Source organism: Schistocerca americana, chromosome 2 (genome assembly GCF_021461395.2).
Source record: "Schistocerca americana isolate TAMUIC-IGC-003095 chromosome 2, iqSchAmer2.1, whole genome shotgun sequence".
Taxonomy (NCBI): Eukaryota; Metazoa; Arthropoda; class Insecta; order Orthoptera; family Acrididae; genus Schistocerca; species Schistocerca americana.
In genome coordinates, this window is record NC_060120.1 from 590,629,093 (window position 1) to 590,648,916 (window position 19,824).

At 37.6% G+C, this 19,824-nt stretch overlaps 1 protein-coding gene across 1 annotated transcript in view; it reads right to left on the bottom strand.

Annotated features, from left to right (window-relative positions):
* LOC124591436 overlaps positions 1–19,824 on the bottom strand; it is a 312,247-nt gene that overhangs the window by 45,694 nt on the left and 246,729 nt on the right. Inside the window, exons 19-20 of the mRNA XM_047131731.1 lie at positions 5,460–5,541; positions 3,810–4,111 (exon numbers count right to left, since the gene is read on the bottom strand). Of these exons, the coding sequence (XP_046987687.1) occupies positions 3,810–4,111; positions 5,460–5,541 (384 nt within the window). The remainder of the gene's footprint in view (positions 1–3,809; positions 4,112–5,459; positions 5,542–19,824) is intronic.

Consider the following 19,824-nt stretch of genomic DNA (forward strand, 5'->3'; position numbering starts at 1 on the left):
TTAAAACATATTTGCCTGGAGATTTGCATGTATATCGCCCTTCAGGCTAGAATCTTAAGCAACTTCATGGAATACAGTGAAATAATAGTTTTTCTAAGTGATAATTTTTCTTATCAGTATTGAGCATTAAGCTTGCCTTAGCATAAGGATCTGTTACTGTGGAGTGTTTTCAAGGAGAATCAATTTTTCACTGGATAAGCAGAGCAAGTGTTTATTTATTAGATAATGAAACAATACTTAAATAGTAAAATAATGAATAACGTTAGGGTCTTAATGGTTAGGGAGCCTGTCTCTGCAGTAGGGATATTTTTTGAGAATGCACACCACTGGCTAACAAGGTAAGAAAGATAAGTAAAATACCGAAACTGATAGATATGATTGAGTAAAGGAAAAAATAACTGTATACAAACAAATGTAGTGTAACTATCTGAGGATCTACATTTTGAACAAGGCGACATTGGGTACTGTGTATATTGTGCAATTCATGACACTGCAGCTCGGAATGAGAGCTTAACAGAAAGAGCAATATTTTGCTGAGGTACAAGTCATATAACGCTGCATCATTGAATCTATAGGTTATCCGAAAACTTCTATTTGTGTTCCGAGGAATTATGAGCTTAAAGTGGTAATACTGGAACAATGAAAAGTAGTTTTGCTGATTAACTGATAACTGTGGAATTGTGGTGCTAGCCTGATGTGAATAATCTGACAAATCATCTATTTGGCAACGTTTTGTGATCTTGTGAGGATTTAATTTTCTGGTTGTAGGAGAGCAGTGCTCAGAGTTGAGAGAAGAAGTAGGGCAATGATTTCGTACAACTTCCATTAGCTTAATTTTGATTTGAGTAGTAATTAATTTATGTGATGGTGACTCTATTCTTTTTTCATAACATAATGATTAGTAAATCTATGCTATTGCACATCTTGAGTTTTTGCTATTTTGGAAATGGAAAAGAAACAGGAGTCTTTCAAGTTTAACTAGTTTCAGACAGAGTTATGACCTAGAGTAATGTTTTATAGTGTAATGTGCACCTGATTTTTAAAATTTTTACCATACTCCACCTTTGTACTACAGTCAATTTTAGTGTTAATTATTGTGATGTTATGAGGAGTATGTAATGTATTTATTTATGAAGTAATGACCATTATTTGCCATTAGTGCTAAACATTTTGTCCTTATACTTAAAAGTAAAAGTAAGTGTACTAAGGTACGGCATTTTCGGTCTAATTTTTTCATATACTGTGGAGGAGGAGAACCACTTCCAAGGGAACTGATAGCAATTCATTTCATTACTAGCTGCCACTTGGACCTGTTGAAGGCATGGACAACTTGGTGAGAAAATGTGTTAAAGCTCATTAAAAGTGTGAAAGTGCTTGTGAAAAATACTAAACATTAAGCAAGAGAAATTTTCTGTTTAAAAAGTGAATTACAATGCACAGTGTAATTAAACTTTTTACAAACCATGAGGGTTTATTTATTTATTTTTAAGCAAGACAAGACTTTATAATGTGATACTTACCTTAAAATGTAATCTTTGTTTACCAAAAAGGACATCACTTACAATGAACATGCCTCATTTGTATTAAAAATATAACTCGTGGATATTTTGTTCCATTGTACAATACACTATATGTAAATATTTTGTACAGGGATTTTTGTATGGCCTGTTCATGTAAGTATAAATTTGAAAAAAACCATATGCACTGTAGTTTTGATAAGATTTCGTTTGTAATATTTTTTTGTGTGTAGATTGCTAAACCCAATTTCTGGGGTCATTTGTGGTCACTGAAGTGCCCAGTTAGCTATTTGCAATATTTATCTGGTCAATCCAATGAGGTGGTGATGTGACAATGCAAGCTGGGATATATCTACTTCCTCTCTTGTTCTGCAATCTGCCTCCCTACATTCATATTTTTTCATTTTTGACTAACTACCATTAATATATGTGAGTATAATCTGCATCTTCATAAAAGAGAAAGGATCACCCTCAGTTTTAAAGAATATAACACCAGATATAATTTTGTGCTTAGTTTTATGTATGTAATTGATTTTCTAATTTATTTTGGCTATTCCTAGTTAATACTATTGTTATAGGGTGAAATCAGTAATTGTTTCATAACTTAAATTCTATTGTTGACTTCTAAACAACTATAAATTCCTTACTAATTATAAACATTTGGAAAAAGAATCAATAAGATTCTTATTTGGCTTTATTAGAAAAAATGATAGCAAAGTGCTTAATTAATTCGAAAGTTATTACCAGTTTCATAAAAAGTATTGTTTGTATAACTATATCTGTTAATTTCATGATTTAAACAAAAAATAAGGCTTAACCCTTGTAGTAGGAGAAATTGTTAACAAAGACACAATTTTCTGATTGATTCAATTAATGGAGCGAGTTATGTTTCAGTTGTAATTTCTGTAATTTTAGCTTCACACAATGTGTAGTTTCAGCAGCTATTATTGTGATGATATCTAAAGGCCCGATTATTGGTCCCAAGACAGTCAGCCCACAGCTAAGTTTCAGACAAGAAACCTGTGTTGGTTAGAACAACAACAATGCATCAACTTAACCGTGAAATAAATGTAACAAAAATAGGCCATGTGTTAGTACAGTGGCAGTGTCTGTTAAATTATTTGAGAGACTGTGAACTGTGTGGTTACGTTTCACTCCTCACAGATGTTCAGCTGCAAACTATTGTAGCAGTATGCTGACATATGCCTGCAAACTATCAATGTGGCTTAACAATATTTACCAATAGTTAATTGGCCATATTATCTGTGTATATCGGGGTGGATGGGTTGTGAACAGTGAAAGTAAAGAACTGTGAAATGCAACTGTGCACCTGTTGCCTACATTATTTGCAGTAGTCAGTGTTGAAATTCCACCCCCATTTTTCAGCCAGTATAGCAACACAGTATGTTGACGCTGAGGGCAATCAACGAGGAAATAAAGCGGGCGAACATCACAACACGAAACAGTTGTCACTATAAACTCTACTGAATTAGTCCTGACCTCCTTCAGTGATGGCACTCGGCTTACTGATTCTGGAATGTCAGCTCTATGCACTTGTGGTAGCAAAATGCTGTACTTTAAAAGCTTTGCCCACTGAAAACTTAGTTAGGTTTCTTTTGCGTTTGCCCTCGTACATATTCATTTTGGTTGGATACTCGTACATGTTCATTTTGGTTGGATAGCTGGGTTCCACTACAACATTGCATTCTTAATTATAACTTTATTAAATATGACACAATCACAATACAAACTGAGGGGAGGAGGCCTACGCAGCATTTAGTTACTGATACAAAAGATTATAGAGGCAAGGACAGATTTAGAGAATATACAAATCACATGTGAAGACAATAACCTCAACCTGAAACTTGCACACTACTGGCCCTTACAACAATTGTCACGTTACTGGACAATGGGCTTTTGAGTGATGCTTTTGGTAGGAAATTAAGGTGAGGACTGAGTTGCAAGACGTGTAAAAGGAGAAACTGGCCTTACAATTAATTCAACCATGTGAATGTACTAATGCAGTTTGCTCAGTAATTCTTTTAACTGACATTTCAGTGTAGCCATGCAGCTATCTGTTTTTAGATTATTGCAGCCTTTTTCAATAGAGAAGCATGCTTTCAATTCAGTGTTAATGTTTTGTGTATAGCTTAAACTCATAATCCATTGACACGCTGTTAGGACTGGATGTGGATGTGAAATGGTTGATGAATGTATGTGACTTAACATCTGTGTCCACATAAAATTACTGCTTCTGGTTACCAATGTGTGCAAGAGCGTAACTCACATTACCTGGCAAGAACCTAGTTGGCGCACCAGAAAAGCGATTCACCCAAGGGCCACGTCCAAGTGACCGGCCAGTTCTGTGTCTTGATAGTGGTCTTGCTGGATTGGGATGAACTGTTCCTGAAGCTCCAGCTGGCGTCTGCCTTGAGTATCCATCACTTGGTCGTTGTGCACCACTGCCACGCCGTGCATAGAAGCGAAATGACCCCGTCCCCCGGGGTCGGGAATGTGAAATTTGATCCCTCACGTTGTGGCTCGAGTTGGAAGTGCTTTCTACTCGGCTTTCTAACTGAGTTCCCACATTACCCCTGAAAAAAAAAAAAAATGGAGGAAAATTCAAAACATATAACCACTGTTTAGAGAATGACAGCCTGAAGGAGCTTTAAGTTCATACGGCACAACTGAAAACTCTTGCAATACAATATAAGTAATTAAATAATGGGATATATTACAGATCTACTGTAGCCTTTGCCTTCAAACAGGAATGACCAATTAACAGGATGACCCTCAGATCTGAAAGACTAAAAGTATGAAAGAAGTGTGATGTTTCTTGTAAAGGATCCTCAAGCAATGTAAGCAGCAACATCAGCATCACAAACTGTAAATATTTCATTCACTTATATGTACAATATCCTAACAAACACAGTAGAAAATTCTTTTCTTTGTAAAGTACCTGAAGTGAAATTTATGCATCCGTACTCAGTAATGCTATTGAAATAGGAATATCGGACTGAAGATAACAAACTACTGTTCTGTGAAGTGAATAGTGTTGATATGCAGAAGAGAATATCAGAAGCACTGTAACATCATAGACAGATATGTGGAGAAGTGCACGTTCCTTAGGATCCACACAAATCAGAAATGAAGTCAATAATGGTCCCTGCTTAAATCATCAACCAATGACAATCAAGACTAATTTCTGTATGATGTGAGTGAATTCAATCAAATTAAATCATCCTTAGACAGACACAGAATATTTCCTGCTTGCCTGTTGTAGAATGCACATGACACAAAATCGGAATCAGGAAGTCAAGATAAGGCTATGTGTATTTACAAGTAAAAAACTACAGTAAGAACCCGAACATCACTTTATAAAGTTAAATGAGGTCATAACCTATAAATAGAATGTGCCAATCGCTGCCACTTGGAAAGTTTTGTGGAGGGTGGAGAACACTCAGTACCTGACAGAACAAATAGCCTACTTGTCCAAGTTGATTTTAACGAGAATTTAGAAATGTCTGACATATTTTAACCATGATTTGCTATATGGGCTGTTTTACTTATGAACTGTAAGTTCTATTGTATTTTTTGACAATCTGTGGATAACATTGAGGCAGAATTTGTTAGTCATGGTATCTTAAACTGGTTCAAGTCATATCTTTTTGGCAGGTGTCACACAGCAGAAATATGTCACAAAAATAAAAGTTATTTTTCAGTAATATTTAAAATGTATAAACACAATAGGATAGCAAAATGTTATGGATAATGACCGCAGCAACAAGGCACAGCATTCGGGAGATGATGACTAACAAAATAGGTATATTATGGCTTTCCAAAGAAACAATCTTAAGTCTCAACTGGCAAACAGTTATCACAATTAAATTAGTATGACAGTGATACAACACTCATATTAAGAATCAAATCTTAAGGGCTTACCATGGGCGAGCAATCTGTACCAGCAGAAGATCAACAAGTTCAACTGATAGCTGCAGCAGAAAGTAAATATCTGAAAGAAAAACTACAAAAAAGTGGGTGTCAATTTCAATTATGAGAAGAACCACACAAGAAAATATTATTTCAATATTAAAGTGAAAAGCTAAATGTGTTGCATCTGTTGTAAACGTATACTATAATTAAATACATTTTTATTGATTTGAAAAGCTAAATGTGTTGCATCTGTTGTAAATGTATACCATAATTAAATACATTTTTATTGATTGGTTTGAAAGACACAGTTTTTCCTCATATTTAAATTGCTTAGCAATATTTCATAATAAATTATTACACGGAATTGTTTAGTAGTACACATCTCCAAGTTAACAAATCATCTGCAAAGCAAGCTTTCTTCACACAATAATCTGAAAATTTTTGCTAACTCATTCATGACATGAAATTGTTTTCAAATATAGTCATCCAAAGCCCACCAACCTCTTTCACAGTCTGACTGTAGCAACTATGTAGCAGAGATTTCGTTGACTCTCTGCAGGGTAGTAAAAGATATACTGCAAATCAGACCACATGGGGAACACCTAACAAAAGTTCAGTGAGAACTAGGCTACTGGCCACAAAATCCCTCCAGTTTTTCGTTTATTCACTGAGATCTTTCCCAACTAGTACTTTGCTAAAGTGACATAATTTAAGTATGATAGGAACCTATTCCTCAGTGAAGTTTGAGAAATACTGTCCCTCTGCTCAAGCATATAAAGGAAAGACATACTAAAGGCCATAGGAGGGGGAGTGTTCATTGCAGTTGGTAAACATATTGTCTCTACTGAGGTCGAAGTTGAGTGTGACTGTAAAGTCATCTGGTCACATATATCAGATGTACGGGAAACCGAGTTAATTGTTGCATGTTTTTACTGGCCACCTAACTCTGCTGTGACTGTTCTAGAGTCATTCAAAGAAAGCCTACAGTCAATAGCATGTAAATACACAGATCATGCAATACTAGGTGGAGGCGACTTTAACCTGCCAAGTGTGGATTGGGATGTCTATGAATTCATTACGGGGGTTGCAGAGAAATACTTTACTTTCTGAAAACTGTCTTGAGCAGCTAGCTTGGCAGCCCACATGCAATAGAAATAGATCTTGTAGCTACAAATAGACCGGACCTTATCGACATTGTCAGTACAGAAATGGGGATTAATGATCATGATGTCATGATAGCAACTATGATTACAAAAGTTAATAAATCAGCCAAGAAGACTAGGAGAGTGTGTCTGCTAGAAAGAGGAGATAAGAAGTTAATAGCATCTCACTAAGCCAGTGAATTGGTATCATTCAGTTCAAGTAAGATGGATGCAGAGGAGTCATGGGTAAAGTTTAAGCAGATTGTAAATCGTGGTCTGGAGGGTTATGTGCCTAGGAAGTGGATAAAGGATGGAAAAGACACATCATGGTTTAATAACAAAATTCGGTGGATTCTGAGGAAGCAGAGGCTGTTGCACTCTCGGTTCAAAAGGGAACGCACAAATGGCAGCAAGCAAAGGTTAGCAGAGATTCGTGCTGTGAAAAGATTTACGCACCAAGCATACGACAACTACCACCATCATATCTTAGCAAAAGATCTATTAAGAGAACCTGAGAAAATTTTGGTCTTACATAAACTAGGTCTAAGCCTTCCATTCAATCCCTTGTTGATCAGTCTGGTGTGGCAGCTGAAGATAGCAAAATGAAAGCCACAGTTCTAACTTCACTTTCAGGAAATTGTTCACACAGGAGAATCGCAGAAACATATTGTCATTTGACCATCAGACAGACTCCCGTATAGAAGACATAGTAATAAGCATACCTGGCATAGAGAAACACCTGAAAGATTTGAAAGCAAATAAATCATCAGGGCTGGATGGAGTTCCAGTTTGATTTTACAAGGAGTACTCTACGGCATTGGCCCTTTACGTAGCTTGCTATCACAAATCCCTCGCCCAGCACAAAGTTCCAAGTGACTGGAAAAAAAGCACAGATGACTCCAATATATAAGGAGGGTAAAAGAACACCTTCAAAATTGTAGACCAATGTCTGTAACTTCTGTCTGCTGCAGAAGCCTTGAACATGTTCTCAGTTCAAATATAATAAACTTTCTTGATACTGAGAAGCTTATGGCCACAAATCAGCATTGTTTTAGAAAGCATCGCCCGTGTGAAACTTAGCTTGCCCTTTTCTCACATGATATACTGGGAACTATGGATGTAGGGCAACAGCCTGATTCCATATTTCTATATTTCCAGAAAGCATTTGACATGGTGCCCCATTGCAGACTGTTAACGAAGGTATGAGCATATGGAATAAGTTCAAAGATATGAGAGTGACTCAAAGACTTCTTAAATAACAGATTCCAGTGTGTTGCCCTCGATGGCGAGTGTTCATCAGGAACATGGATATAGTCAGGAGTGCCCCATGGAAGTGTGTTAGGATCACTGTTGTTCTCTATATACATAAATGATATGGCAGACAGGGTGGGCAGCAATCTGCGGTTGTTTGCTGATGATGTCATGGCGTATGGTAAGGTGTTGAAGTTGAGTGACTGTAGGAAAATACAATATGACTTAGACAAAATCTCCAGTTGGTGTGATGAATGGCAGCTAGTCCTAAATGTGGAAAGTTAATACAGATGAGTAGGAAGATCAAACCTGCAATGTTCAAATACAGTATTGCTAGTGTCCTGCTCAACACAGTAAAACTGCTTAGATATCTGGGCTAACATTGCAAAGTGGTGTAAGATGGAACGAGCATGTGAGAACTGTGGTACGGAAGGTGAATGGTCGACTTCGGTTCACTGGGAGAATTTTCGGGAAGAGTGGTTCACCTGGAAAGAGGATCAAATATAGGATGCTGGTGTGACCATTTCTTGGGTAGTGCATGTGTGTTTGGGATCTGTACTGGGTCAGATTGAAGGAAGACATCGGAGTAATTCAGAGGCAGGCTGCTACATTTGTTACTAGTTTGTTCGACCAACATGGAAGTGTTATGAAGACACTTCAGGAACTCAAATGGGAAACTTTGGAGAGAAGGCAACATTCTTTTTGAGAAACACTATTGAGAAAATTTAGAGAACCGGCATTTGAAGCTGACTGCTGAACAATTCCATTGCTGCCAACATAAATTGGCTGCAAGGACCATGAGGATACAATACAAGAAATTAGGCTATACGGAGGAATACAGACGGTCATTTTTCCCCTCACTCTATTTGCGAGTTGAACAGGAAAGGAAATGGCAAGTAGTGGTAGATGGTACCCTCCACCATGCGTCATATGGTGGCTTGCGGAGTATCTATGTAGATGTTGATTTAGATGTAGAAATAAACAGTGACAATATAAATTAGTTCAGAGAAAGCAGTCATACTCAATGCATGAATGAGCTGCAGGACTCTTCTCAAACTAACTTTACCATGAAAGATTTTTCACAGAGCAAGAGTCACTGTTGGCACAATCAACAGTAAACAGCAGATTCGACACAGGGTTTAATAGTACATGTCCAAAGATTTTATGCTAATGCAATGATTGCAACTGCTTTTCAAAATTGCTTTCAGCTGTTTCATGGCAGGTGTAGGACAAACTACTTAGTGGTTATTATTACTGTCACAAGCAGAGGTACTTGCAATGTGGCATGGTGGGAAATGTTGCTGGCTTACATGCTGTGGGTCACCAGTTCAAACCTGACCACCAGCAATCACGCTGACTGAAAAAAATCCCAACAATAAGAAATAATAAATATAGAGTAATGAAATTTTGGGAATCATTTGCCCAGGTAATCTATTTAAGTGATTAAATTGCAAGTTTACAGGTTAATTTAAGCGTGAGAAAAGCCATTGCAAATGTGAAATACTGGTACATTAACAACCAGTATAACCATCAGAATATTGAATGCAAGCATATATGTGCAGGCATTGTATTATACAGGTGCCAGGTGTAGCCTGTGGGATGGAGTTCCATGCCTGTTGCACCTGATCAGACAATACAGGGACAGTTAATGCTGGTTGAGGACAGCACTGGAGACGTTGTCTGCTGATGTCCCATACATACGCAACTGGAGAAAGATCTGGTGATTGAGTAGGTTAAAGCAATATGCCAACACTCTGTAGAGCATGTTGGATCACAATGGTGGTATGTTGTGAAGTGTTACCCTAGTTTGAACCACCTCATGAAAGCTGCCCGTGAATAGCAGCAGAAAAGGTCAAAACTCCAGACTGGCATACAAATTTGGAGTCAGGGTGCATGGGATAACCACTAAAGTGCTACTGCTCTCGTATGACAATGCACCCCAGATCGTAACTCAAATTGTAGGTCCAGTGTGTCTAGGCTGCAGACAGGTTGGTTGCAAGCACTCCCACGGCCTTCTCCTCACCAACACATGACCATCTCTGGCACTGAGGCATGACCGGCTTTCTCCAGAAAAAAACAACCGACCACCACTCTGCCTTATAATGACCTCAGACTTGACAATACCGAAGTCGGAAATGATGGTGATTTGGGGCCAGTGGAATGCCTGCAACAGGGTGTCTGGCTCAGAGATGTCCTTGTAAATGATTTGTAACAGTTTATTGTGTCACTGTGGTGCCAACTGCTGCTCGAATATGCCGAACACAATGGTCTTCCCTCTTGCTACTGACACGTGGCCATCCAGAGCCTGGTCTTCTTGTGAGTATACCTTCCTGTGACCACCGCTGCCAGCAATTAATACGGTGGCTACATTCCTGCCAAGTCTTCCTACAATATCATGGAAGTAACACCCAGCTTCTCATAGCCCTTTTATATGCCTCTGCCAGGCACTTATATGTGATTTGTGGAGTATCAACGTAGATGTAGAAACACAATGAGCTGTTAATAATGGCATCTTTGACTTCATAAAGGCATTTTTGACTATCAACAACTCCCTACATCCAATCTCAAAGGTGACTTTGTCACAACCACTACAATGCAAATTTGAAAGCAAACCTGATTTGAATCCTGATAGTGGTGCTACAACTAGACTCTTACGTGACTGATGTGAAATTTGAATAGACAGCTTTTTTCAGGTGTAGGAACATGCCTACCTAATTTTTATTTAATATTTATCATTTCTGAAAGGTCCTCAAAATATATTACATTTATAATGCTTGTGTATTCAATTTCTGTGTAAACACCTGCACTCCCTATCCAGTAAGTCAGTTTCATTGCGGCTGTACATTGGTGCCAGTAATAAATGTGCTTACAAGTGTAAGTGCTGTGCTACACTGACGGTCCTGACCTGATTGTGGTTTCAACATAACGCTGTTTGGTGGAGACACCGTACACTTTAAATCACGACTACAGGTATGCTACGTAAGAGCCAATGCCTACATGGACAGGACTCAGAATACAAGTAGTAAATTGTTTCCACACAATCCCTATATTTAGAAGATAAATCGACTCCAACACATCAGGCATTCATCAGTGCTCTCCACAGATACTCATCAAGACCTGAGAAAATGACTGAAAGGATTTGATCAAGTTGCCAAATAAGGCCATAAATTGCAAATACATCCAGTAAACAGGAATATGAATGGCAAGAGTAATATCAATGACAGAACACACCCTTTCAATTTATCATTTTAAAAGAATGCAATCATAACGTTATTCTTGAATGGGACGTCTTACAAGCATCACAAGCAGTCACAGATTGTGGAAGGTCAGAGCTCCAGATTGATGAAGCTATTGCTACAAGTACACATAAAAAAGGTTGCTCTGTCTGGTTGTTTGCTACTGAAGATGCTGTTAACCCATCCTCATCAACAAGATGAGTTCCAGTCATAAATCGAGATACTCAATTAAGCTGTGCAGTTTTTTTCAATTGCAAACAGCTACTCAGCCTCACAAAAGTAATCTACATGCCTAACGGTACACGACCAGAAAAAGATGAACCTATCCAGGAAGGGCAGCTTAGTGTTACTGATGACAAATCGTGCTCTGCTACCAATACAGACAACGCAGGGAGTAAGCTACTATTTAACTGCGAACAGCACCTGGCCTTATTGAGGAATAACACTGAGGAATGATTCCCATTCTGCGGAAATTTGAGTGCTTTCAAATTTGGAATGGAGAAAAGACAGGCCACGCAGTCCACGTAAAACACCATATAAATAATGGTGATCATCCACCAACTAGCCAGCACTTGTGTAAGGTCTCATTGGCTGAATAAGACAGATAATCCAGGAGGTAGTGGAGAAGATGCTGAAAGATGACATCACTTAACCTTCAGAGTCCTTGGTCCTTTCCTGTGGTTCTTGTGAAGAAAAAGAATGGCACATGGCACTTTGGCGTTGACTGAACTGAATGGAACAACATCACGAAAAAAGATATCTACCCATTTTGTGGACTGGTGGCATCCTAGACTGCTCAAGAAGAGCAAATTGTATCTCAAACTATGGACATGTAGCAACGCTACTGGCAAATAGAGGATGACAAGGCTGACGAGGAAAAGACTGCCTTCATAACTCTTGGTGGCCTCTATAACTTTAAAGTTATGTCATTTAGACTGTACAAAGCTCCAGCCACCTTTGAACATACAGTGGCCAATCTGCTTCGACATGTTAAATGGATTTTTTGCTATTTGTATGACTTCGTCATTTTTTGATGATCTTGAAATCTGGACTGGGCTGGATCGCTCAGATTCAGGCAGATTTTGTTTTAAAACTATTTGACTGAGTGAACTACTTTTGAGTAAGCCATTCATTGTAGCTTTCAGTTAACATTTCTAGAGGCCACTAATTGCTTCATCATTACTCTTTGTATGCCAGTTGATTCCGACATGAGAAGAAATCGGTTTTGTGTCCAAGGCACCCAGCCCATTTGTTTACGTTAGCTTTTGCTGCTTATGCACTTTCCTTTTTACACTGTCTGCGAGCAGTAAAATTGCTCAAAAACGGCTTGGCAGCATCCATTAAGTGAGGAAAAAATTGAAAAACTGTTGTTAGAAAATTATTATTACAGACGAATGCAGATCCTAATTTTGTACCTGAAAGCGATCAAGACACAGAAAATGAAATGAGTACAAAAAGGTTAACAGCAAAGATCCCATCATTATTCCTGTCAAAAACATGAGTATACCCACTAACACTAATTGAGGTTCTCTATCAACTTGTGCGGTTGGTTCCGGAGCCTCTTCCATTGAACCATCAATATGCTATTTGTTGAGACACGGAAAAACTAAATGGCTGAAAACTGTTCCCAACCAAAATGTCCATACCAGATCTTACAATTTAATTATGCATTTGCTTGGTGCCAGTGTGGAAGCCAGGAATGCTAACATCACTGTTGAGCTCTGGAAACTGTTCATCGACAATGATTTGCTCGATTTGATAATAGAGAGCACAAATACTTACATAAGTCACACAAAATCTCTTGAAAAAGGGTGACCCAAATATTGCAAGAAACTTGGGGGAAAAAAGAGGAGTTTAAGGCATTTTTGGGTCTTTCATTCATTTCTAGCATTCTTCATGGAGGCAAAATGAATATGGATGAATTCTGGGATACTTGTGACATCTGGACAGAAATATTCCCTACAGGTAAGTCACTGCAATGATTTAGTTTTCTTCCAAGATATTCACACAAGTAAGGCACATAAAAACAAGTGATAAGCTGACCCATTTACATGATGTTACAGAGGGATTCACAAAAAACAGCACAAGGCATTACACAACAAGTTAATATCTTACAGTTCATTAAATGTTGCTATATTCTGAGCATGTACATTCCTTCAAAACCTGGAAAGTACGGGATAAAAACATTTACCATGGCAGACATAAAAACATACTATGTATGAAATTTCGAAGTATATGCAGGACGACAACCTGTAGGTTTCTTCAAAGCGAGTAACACAGCTGACGATGCTGTGCTCAGACTTGTAGAGCCACCGAAGGGAACAGAAAGGAATAATACCCTTGACAATTGGTTCACAAGCAACACTCCTGCTAGAGAACTTTTCAGAGATTATAAGCTGACACTCATAGGAACATAAAGCAAGAATAAATGAGAAACTCCTTTCGAATTTTTGTCTCACAGAAGCAGAGAAATACATTTGCTCATATTTATATTCTGTGACAATTTCACATTGGTGTCAAATGTGCCAAGAAAAAACAAGTGTAATTTTGCTATCATCAACACATACACACAATAAAATCAATGAAGAAACAGGTAATATGAATAAGCCAGAGATTATTACATTCGAAACCTCAACAATGAGTGGAGTGGATGTAGCTGATGCCATCTGTTCAGAATAAAATGTTGAAACACAAACAAGACTGCTCATTGTGCTTATTTTATGTCATTTTGAACAATGCCAGTATAAATGCACTTGTAATATGCAAAGCAAACTCAGGACTAGGAATTTCAAGAAGGCCATTTCTCAAGCAACTGGGTTTGGAGCTGATAAAACACATGGCACAGAAAGCTAACTGGAAGAATCTCCCGAGGAACATTCACCAGCTGGCACCAAGGCTATCTGGGATTACCACTGAGAAGGAAGCATCCCAGAAGGCAAATGAGGTTGTTGTTATAGAGATAAAGAAAAATAAAAAAACATTTTTGTAAAAGTTGTTGAAAGTTGCTTGTCTCATATTGTAATGTTATGTGATGGCTGTGCAGAGAACACAGATCAGTAACGGTGTATCATAATGAGTCGACAATGTGTAATATTGTTTGTTACAAAACTACCTTCATAGCTTGTAAGGATGTGAAGTTAAAAAAAAAAAAAAAAAAGTTTTAAATTTTCAAGAATGTTTTTAAATACTGAATAATTTGATTTTGAGATTTTCGGATGAATACTACCTTATCTTTAAAGACATTTATGGTAAACTTAAACACTAATAAACAGTAAAGGCAGTATTTTAGACACTGTTGTTGAAGATTTTTGTCTTACATCTCCTCTGTCATTTCATGAGAGAATATAACATAATAGTATTAACATTTACATGTTACATTGTAAGACAATGCACAGCCTAAGTTTTTCTGGGCCTGCCCCATTCCAATTGCTTTAAGAGACAAAGCAGCTAGTGAATTGAAAGAATTGAAAGAATGGCAAGATAATGGTGTAATTGCTGCCTTTCAAGCTAGTCAATGGGCAAGTCCTCTCATTTTGTTACCTAAGCATTCTGGTCGCATTCACATTTGTGTTGATTTCAAGTCTTCAACCCACAGACAACAGTTGGCACTCATCCGTTACCTCACCATGAGGAACTCGTGGACAGCCTTGGTACAGGACGCTACTTTTCCAAGAAAGATTTGTGTGATGCCTACTTGCATATTCCATTGCACGAAGAATGACAGGAAGTGTATGTTGTAAATATACACTTAGGACTGTTCAAGTATTTGCATTTGTGCTTTGGCAGTGCTTCCGCACCTGCACATTATTTGGAATAGCTGACTTCAAAAGTGCCATTTTGCTCAAACTACCTTGAGGATATCGTCGTCTCAGGTCGTACAACAGAGGAACATATTGCCAATTTGCATACTCTTTTTTTGAGTGCTATGAGAAAAATGACTCTGGTGTCATCTCGAAAAATGTGACTTTTTTTGAACTGAACTACAGTACTTAGGTCACGTGGTAAACAGTCAGGGTGTGCAGGTTGTAGGCAACTGACATTTCCTCTTGGTCTCGATTTGTGTAGCAGTCAAGGATCTTGAAACCCCGGATTTTCTTTTCATGACTGAAAATGATGCAGTCTGGTGAACAGTGTGACTGGCACTCCCCACAGCTGATGAAGCTGGGAAGAGGGGCACAAAGATTGTTCTTGTATAACTGGTGACCAAGCTCCTACAGACTGAGTTCACATTGCAATGAGAAGACATGTACGAATTGCATGTATTTGTAGTACCATGTGGATGTAAGAATATACAGTTTGACATCACTGCAATAAACCATCACCTTTACCTTCTCAGGCAAGTCACCTATAAAGGCCATGATAAAGGCTCCAGTATCCACTCCATTATGTTTTGGTCTCTGCAGGACCTAGTCACTCAAAATTAGCATGAAACTCACCATCAGTCCATAAAAAGGAGACATCTATGGAAAATGGTACCTTGTATCATAAGCATGACATGAATACACCAGGCTCGTTGCAGGTGAGCAGTGTCCATTACTCAGTAGTGTCCATTACTGAGTCTGGAATACTCTTGAACTATCTTATGTTTGTAATGCTGTTATATTCTGGAATACTCAGTGTTCGCATGAAGGGGTACACTCCATCCAAAAGGTCAGCTCTGATCTGGCTGTCCTGAGGTGTCAGTAATAAACGTGCTTTCAGTTGTAGGTGATGTGCTTAATTGATGACCCCAGCCTTTTTTATTTGAAATTGGGAACTCCAGATTGGAATATTAACATTGTAGGAAAATGCAGATTGCTAATTAGCATGAGGATGACACGTTAAGTTGCAGACAGGCACAATTAAAAGATACTTATACATAAGCTATAAGCCACAGCCTTCATCAGTAAAAGGAAGAGAAACACAAGCCATTCATTCACACAAGCACGCATCCTCAAGCACATATGATTGCCAACTCCGGCAGCTCGGACCAGAGTTGGCAGTCATATGTGCATGATGCGTGCTTGCTTGTGTAAATGAACGATGTGTTTCTCTTTCCTTTTCTGATGAAGGCTGTGGCCAATAGCTGATACATAAATCTCTTCATTATGGCTATCTGCAACTTAATATGTAATCTTTACACTAAGTAGCAATCTATCTTTTCCTACATTGTTGATTTGAACATGGCAATGCAACTACTGCCAGTTTACAAAACTGTGACTGTTTTCAAATATGGAGTGCATTAATTTGCTTTCTTTGCATTTTATACTGTTTTTATTAAGCACATGTAAGGTCATACCAATTCTTAATCTGTCATTGCATACTCAACCAGGGTATGCTTAAAATTATATTACAAATTTCATTCAAAAGATCCTCTTCAATATTTTCCTCCCACAGGGGTAGTTTAATCCATATTTAGCTTTTGAAAAACTTTTCACAAGATGCTTTAGACCTTCTGAATGGCCATGCATGGAAAAGCTATGTGTAAGTGTGGTTATATACAGTATACCGTATTTACTCGAATCTAAGCCACACCTTTTTCCGCTTTTTGTAATCCAAAAAAATCGCCTGCGGCTTAGAATCGAGTGCAAAGCAAGCGGAAGTTCTGAAAAATGTTGGTAGGTGCCGCCACAACCAACTTCTGCCGTTGAATATATGTAGCACTACACAGGCATGCTTTGTAGGCACAAAGATAAATACTGGCGCCAAAACCTCTGCATTAGTAAATAAATTAAAAAAAATGTGGAAGACTAGATTTTTTTCTCCGCCCCGAGTTTCGACCACTGCATATTCATACATTATCCAACGAAGTAAATACAAATTCCGTATTGTTCATCTTCGAATGTAGCAGAATTTCAATGTAGTACGAAAATCCGACTGGCAAGACTGTTTTGGACATTTGTCAATGTGGCAAACTCTACGTTCTGAATTTTTTCCTACCTGTGAGAAGAGATGGTTGCTAATAGGAACCTGATGAAATGTGAATCACATGCAGTATTCTCTTCACCATAAGAATAATACGAATATAAACATTTTGCCATGTATTCTTTCATTTTTGCTGCTATCTCATTTAAATCCTGTATACCTAATAAACTATGAAACTAGAGTGAGACACCAGCAAACGCGGAAGAATATACATATCGTGTCATGTTTATATTCGTATTATTCTTATGCCTAATAGTGATACAGTCAGAAATGAAGCACGGCAACTGACTAGATTTTTAAATCTAAGATGACTCTAATTTCTGTGCTGAATTTGATGTACTAAAGAAGCGGCCGCAAAGATTTTCAAACGGAGAAAAATTTTTGCCTAACTCTCGTTCAGAACATGTTCTATCATACGCAGTCCATTATTTGGTTCTTGTTGATCATTATCAAAGAAAGCAACTGTGTAAGTAACAACAAATAGCAGTCTATTGCCATTGTTTCGCTAATGAGACGATTCCTCTCTCTTTTTTTTTCTTTTTAAATTTTAAGCAGTGGTAGCGCGCACAAAAGCAAGCCATGCCGCGAGCGGCGACAGGCCGTAAACACAAACTATCAGAATGCGACAAACAATGCATGACGCAGTACAGTAATGCATTTTCAGCTTAGAGTGACGTAAACACCTACAACAAAGAAAACGGCACTTATCAGATCAAAGCAAAATAAGCAATCGATTCAAACCAGGCGAAGCACGTGAAAAAGGAAGAGTACCCGTATAAATACGGATGGAGCGCCTGGCGCATAGCAATGGCTACCTTGTAAAGCTTAACTGCTAAGCTTACGACTCCAACCAAACTACTGTAGCGGTATCGTCATTCATTCGACCTAAATTGTGTCTCATATTACAATGGACCAACTTTGTTTCGATTTGGAGGTGCGGCCTAATACTTTTCTCTCCCCTTGAATTTCGAGTCTCAAATATCAGGTGCGGCTTAGATTCGGGAAATTTTTTTTCCTTTATTTCGTGTCTCATTTTTCAGGTGCGGCTTAGATTCGAGTAAATACGGTAGCTACCAATGTTACCAAACGAATGCAAAAGCAAGACATTCTGGAAAGAATGTCAGGTGGTCTTTTGTGTCTAAAAGTCACTGAAAGCTGCAAGTACACTTCACAGTCTGAAGCTGGCATATCATTTATTTAAGAACTGTAATTTTCTCAGCAACAGTGGTATATATTTCAGAATAAAATTCTGTCATCAGTTACACAATTAGGAAATTTATTTCACTTTACTAATTTCAACAGATTAACTTATCATTGTCAGAAGCCTAGAAAATTTGGGATATTATTAATCATTAGAACTTGCCCATACATGCATGTAAACTATAAAAGTGTATTACAAAAACTTATTTAATATTAGTTTGGCAGATGTCAATATCTTCTTCACAGAAGCATAATGCCACGATATGTTGATAAAAGTATATATTGTATGTGACAATTACAAACACAGATTGATAATTTACAGTAAATTAATCATATGGCTGAATGTTATTCTGAAATAATTTATTTAAATGCAACAACAAACTAAGAAATTAGAACTAGTTTCCAAGGAGCGATATGCTTTTATTTTATCCATTGTAGTTAGAGAACACCACAGCTGTTCTCATAAATTACACTGCAGCAAATACTGCAACTAGCCACAAGGTTTTCCAAAATGTTTTTATTGAACTGTTGCTAGTTTCAGGCCTGAGTGCTCCAAATTTTACACGGCCACACTGATAGGAGTTTCGACGTATTTTGTAAATACATGAATGCTCTCTGGCTCAACAACCTAAATAAGTCAACTGTTGCTACTCAAATGGCCCAATATGTAAACACAGAGATAAGCATTGAAGAAAACTTATAGATATTACATTTTACCAAAAAAGGAATACAGATGAATTTATTAGAGGAATTAGAAATGCACAACTGCATTCACAACAAACCTGACTGCATACTGAATGATCAACCAGAATTTAAAAAACAAGTGTACCTCCAAAATTTCATAAAACTTCTATAGTTTGAAATAATTGTTAATTTGACTGAAGGAAAATTCTACATTGGCTATTGTCAGCATCTTTCAAACCTAAATAATTAAATGTATACCTCTATAAAATTATCTGTACTATGAAGAAATATCTTTCCAATAACTCCGTAAATGTGCCATATTTGTACGTGTTTCACATTCTTTGGCACATCAAACCAGCAGCTGAAACAAATGTATCCCATTTTGTATTTGGTTCAGTCCATTGATCAGCATGAATCATGCAAAAAAATGAAACCTCTGTCATGTAATAAGTAAAGGACGGCTTTTCATGAAGTGAGTACGATGTCTAGAACATATGTAAGTGTAAAACTGTGGAATCACAAAACTTTGTTCTATTTTAGGATGTAAAAGTAAACCTTTTGTAAACCACATAATCACAAAAACTTCATTATACTTTAGCACACAAATGTAAAACTTGCAAAGAAGTTAATGCTATTATCTGACAAAAGGCTCAGGCCTAAAAGTAGTAATGGTGCAAGGAAAGCATTTTAAAAAAACTTGTGGCTTGTTGCAGTATTTCCTAAAATATAAATTATACGGTTTTATTTTCACAATCTGTAATGCGACTGATATCTAAACACCAAGACTGGAATTCAATTTGGCAGGTTTTTAAAAATAGCATTTTTCAAGGAAACATTTAAGTAACAAAAATGCTTCCAGAATGAGATTTTCACTCTGCAGCGGAGTGTGCGCTGATATGAAACTTCCTGGCAGATTAAAACTGTGTGCCCGACCGAGACTCGAACTCGGGACCTTGC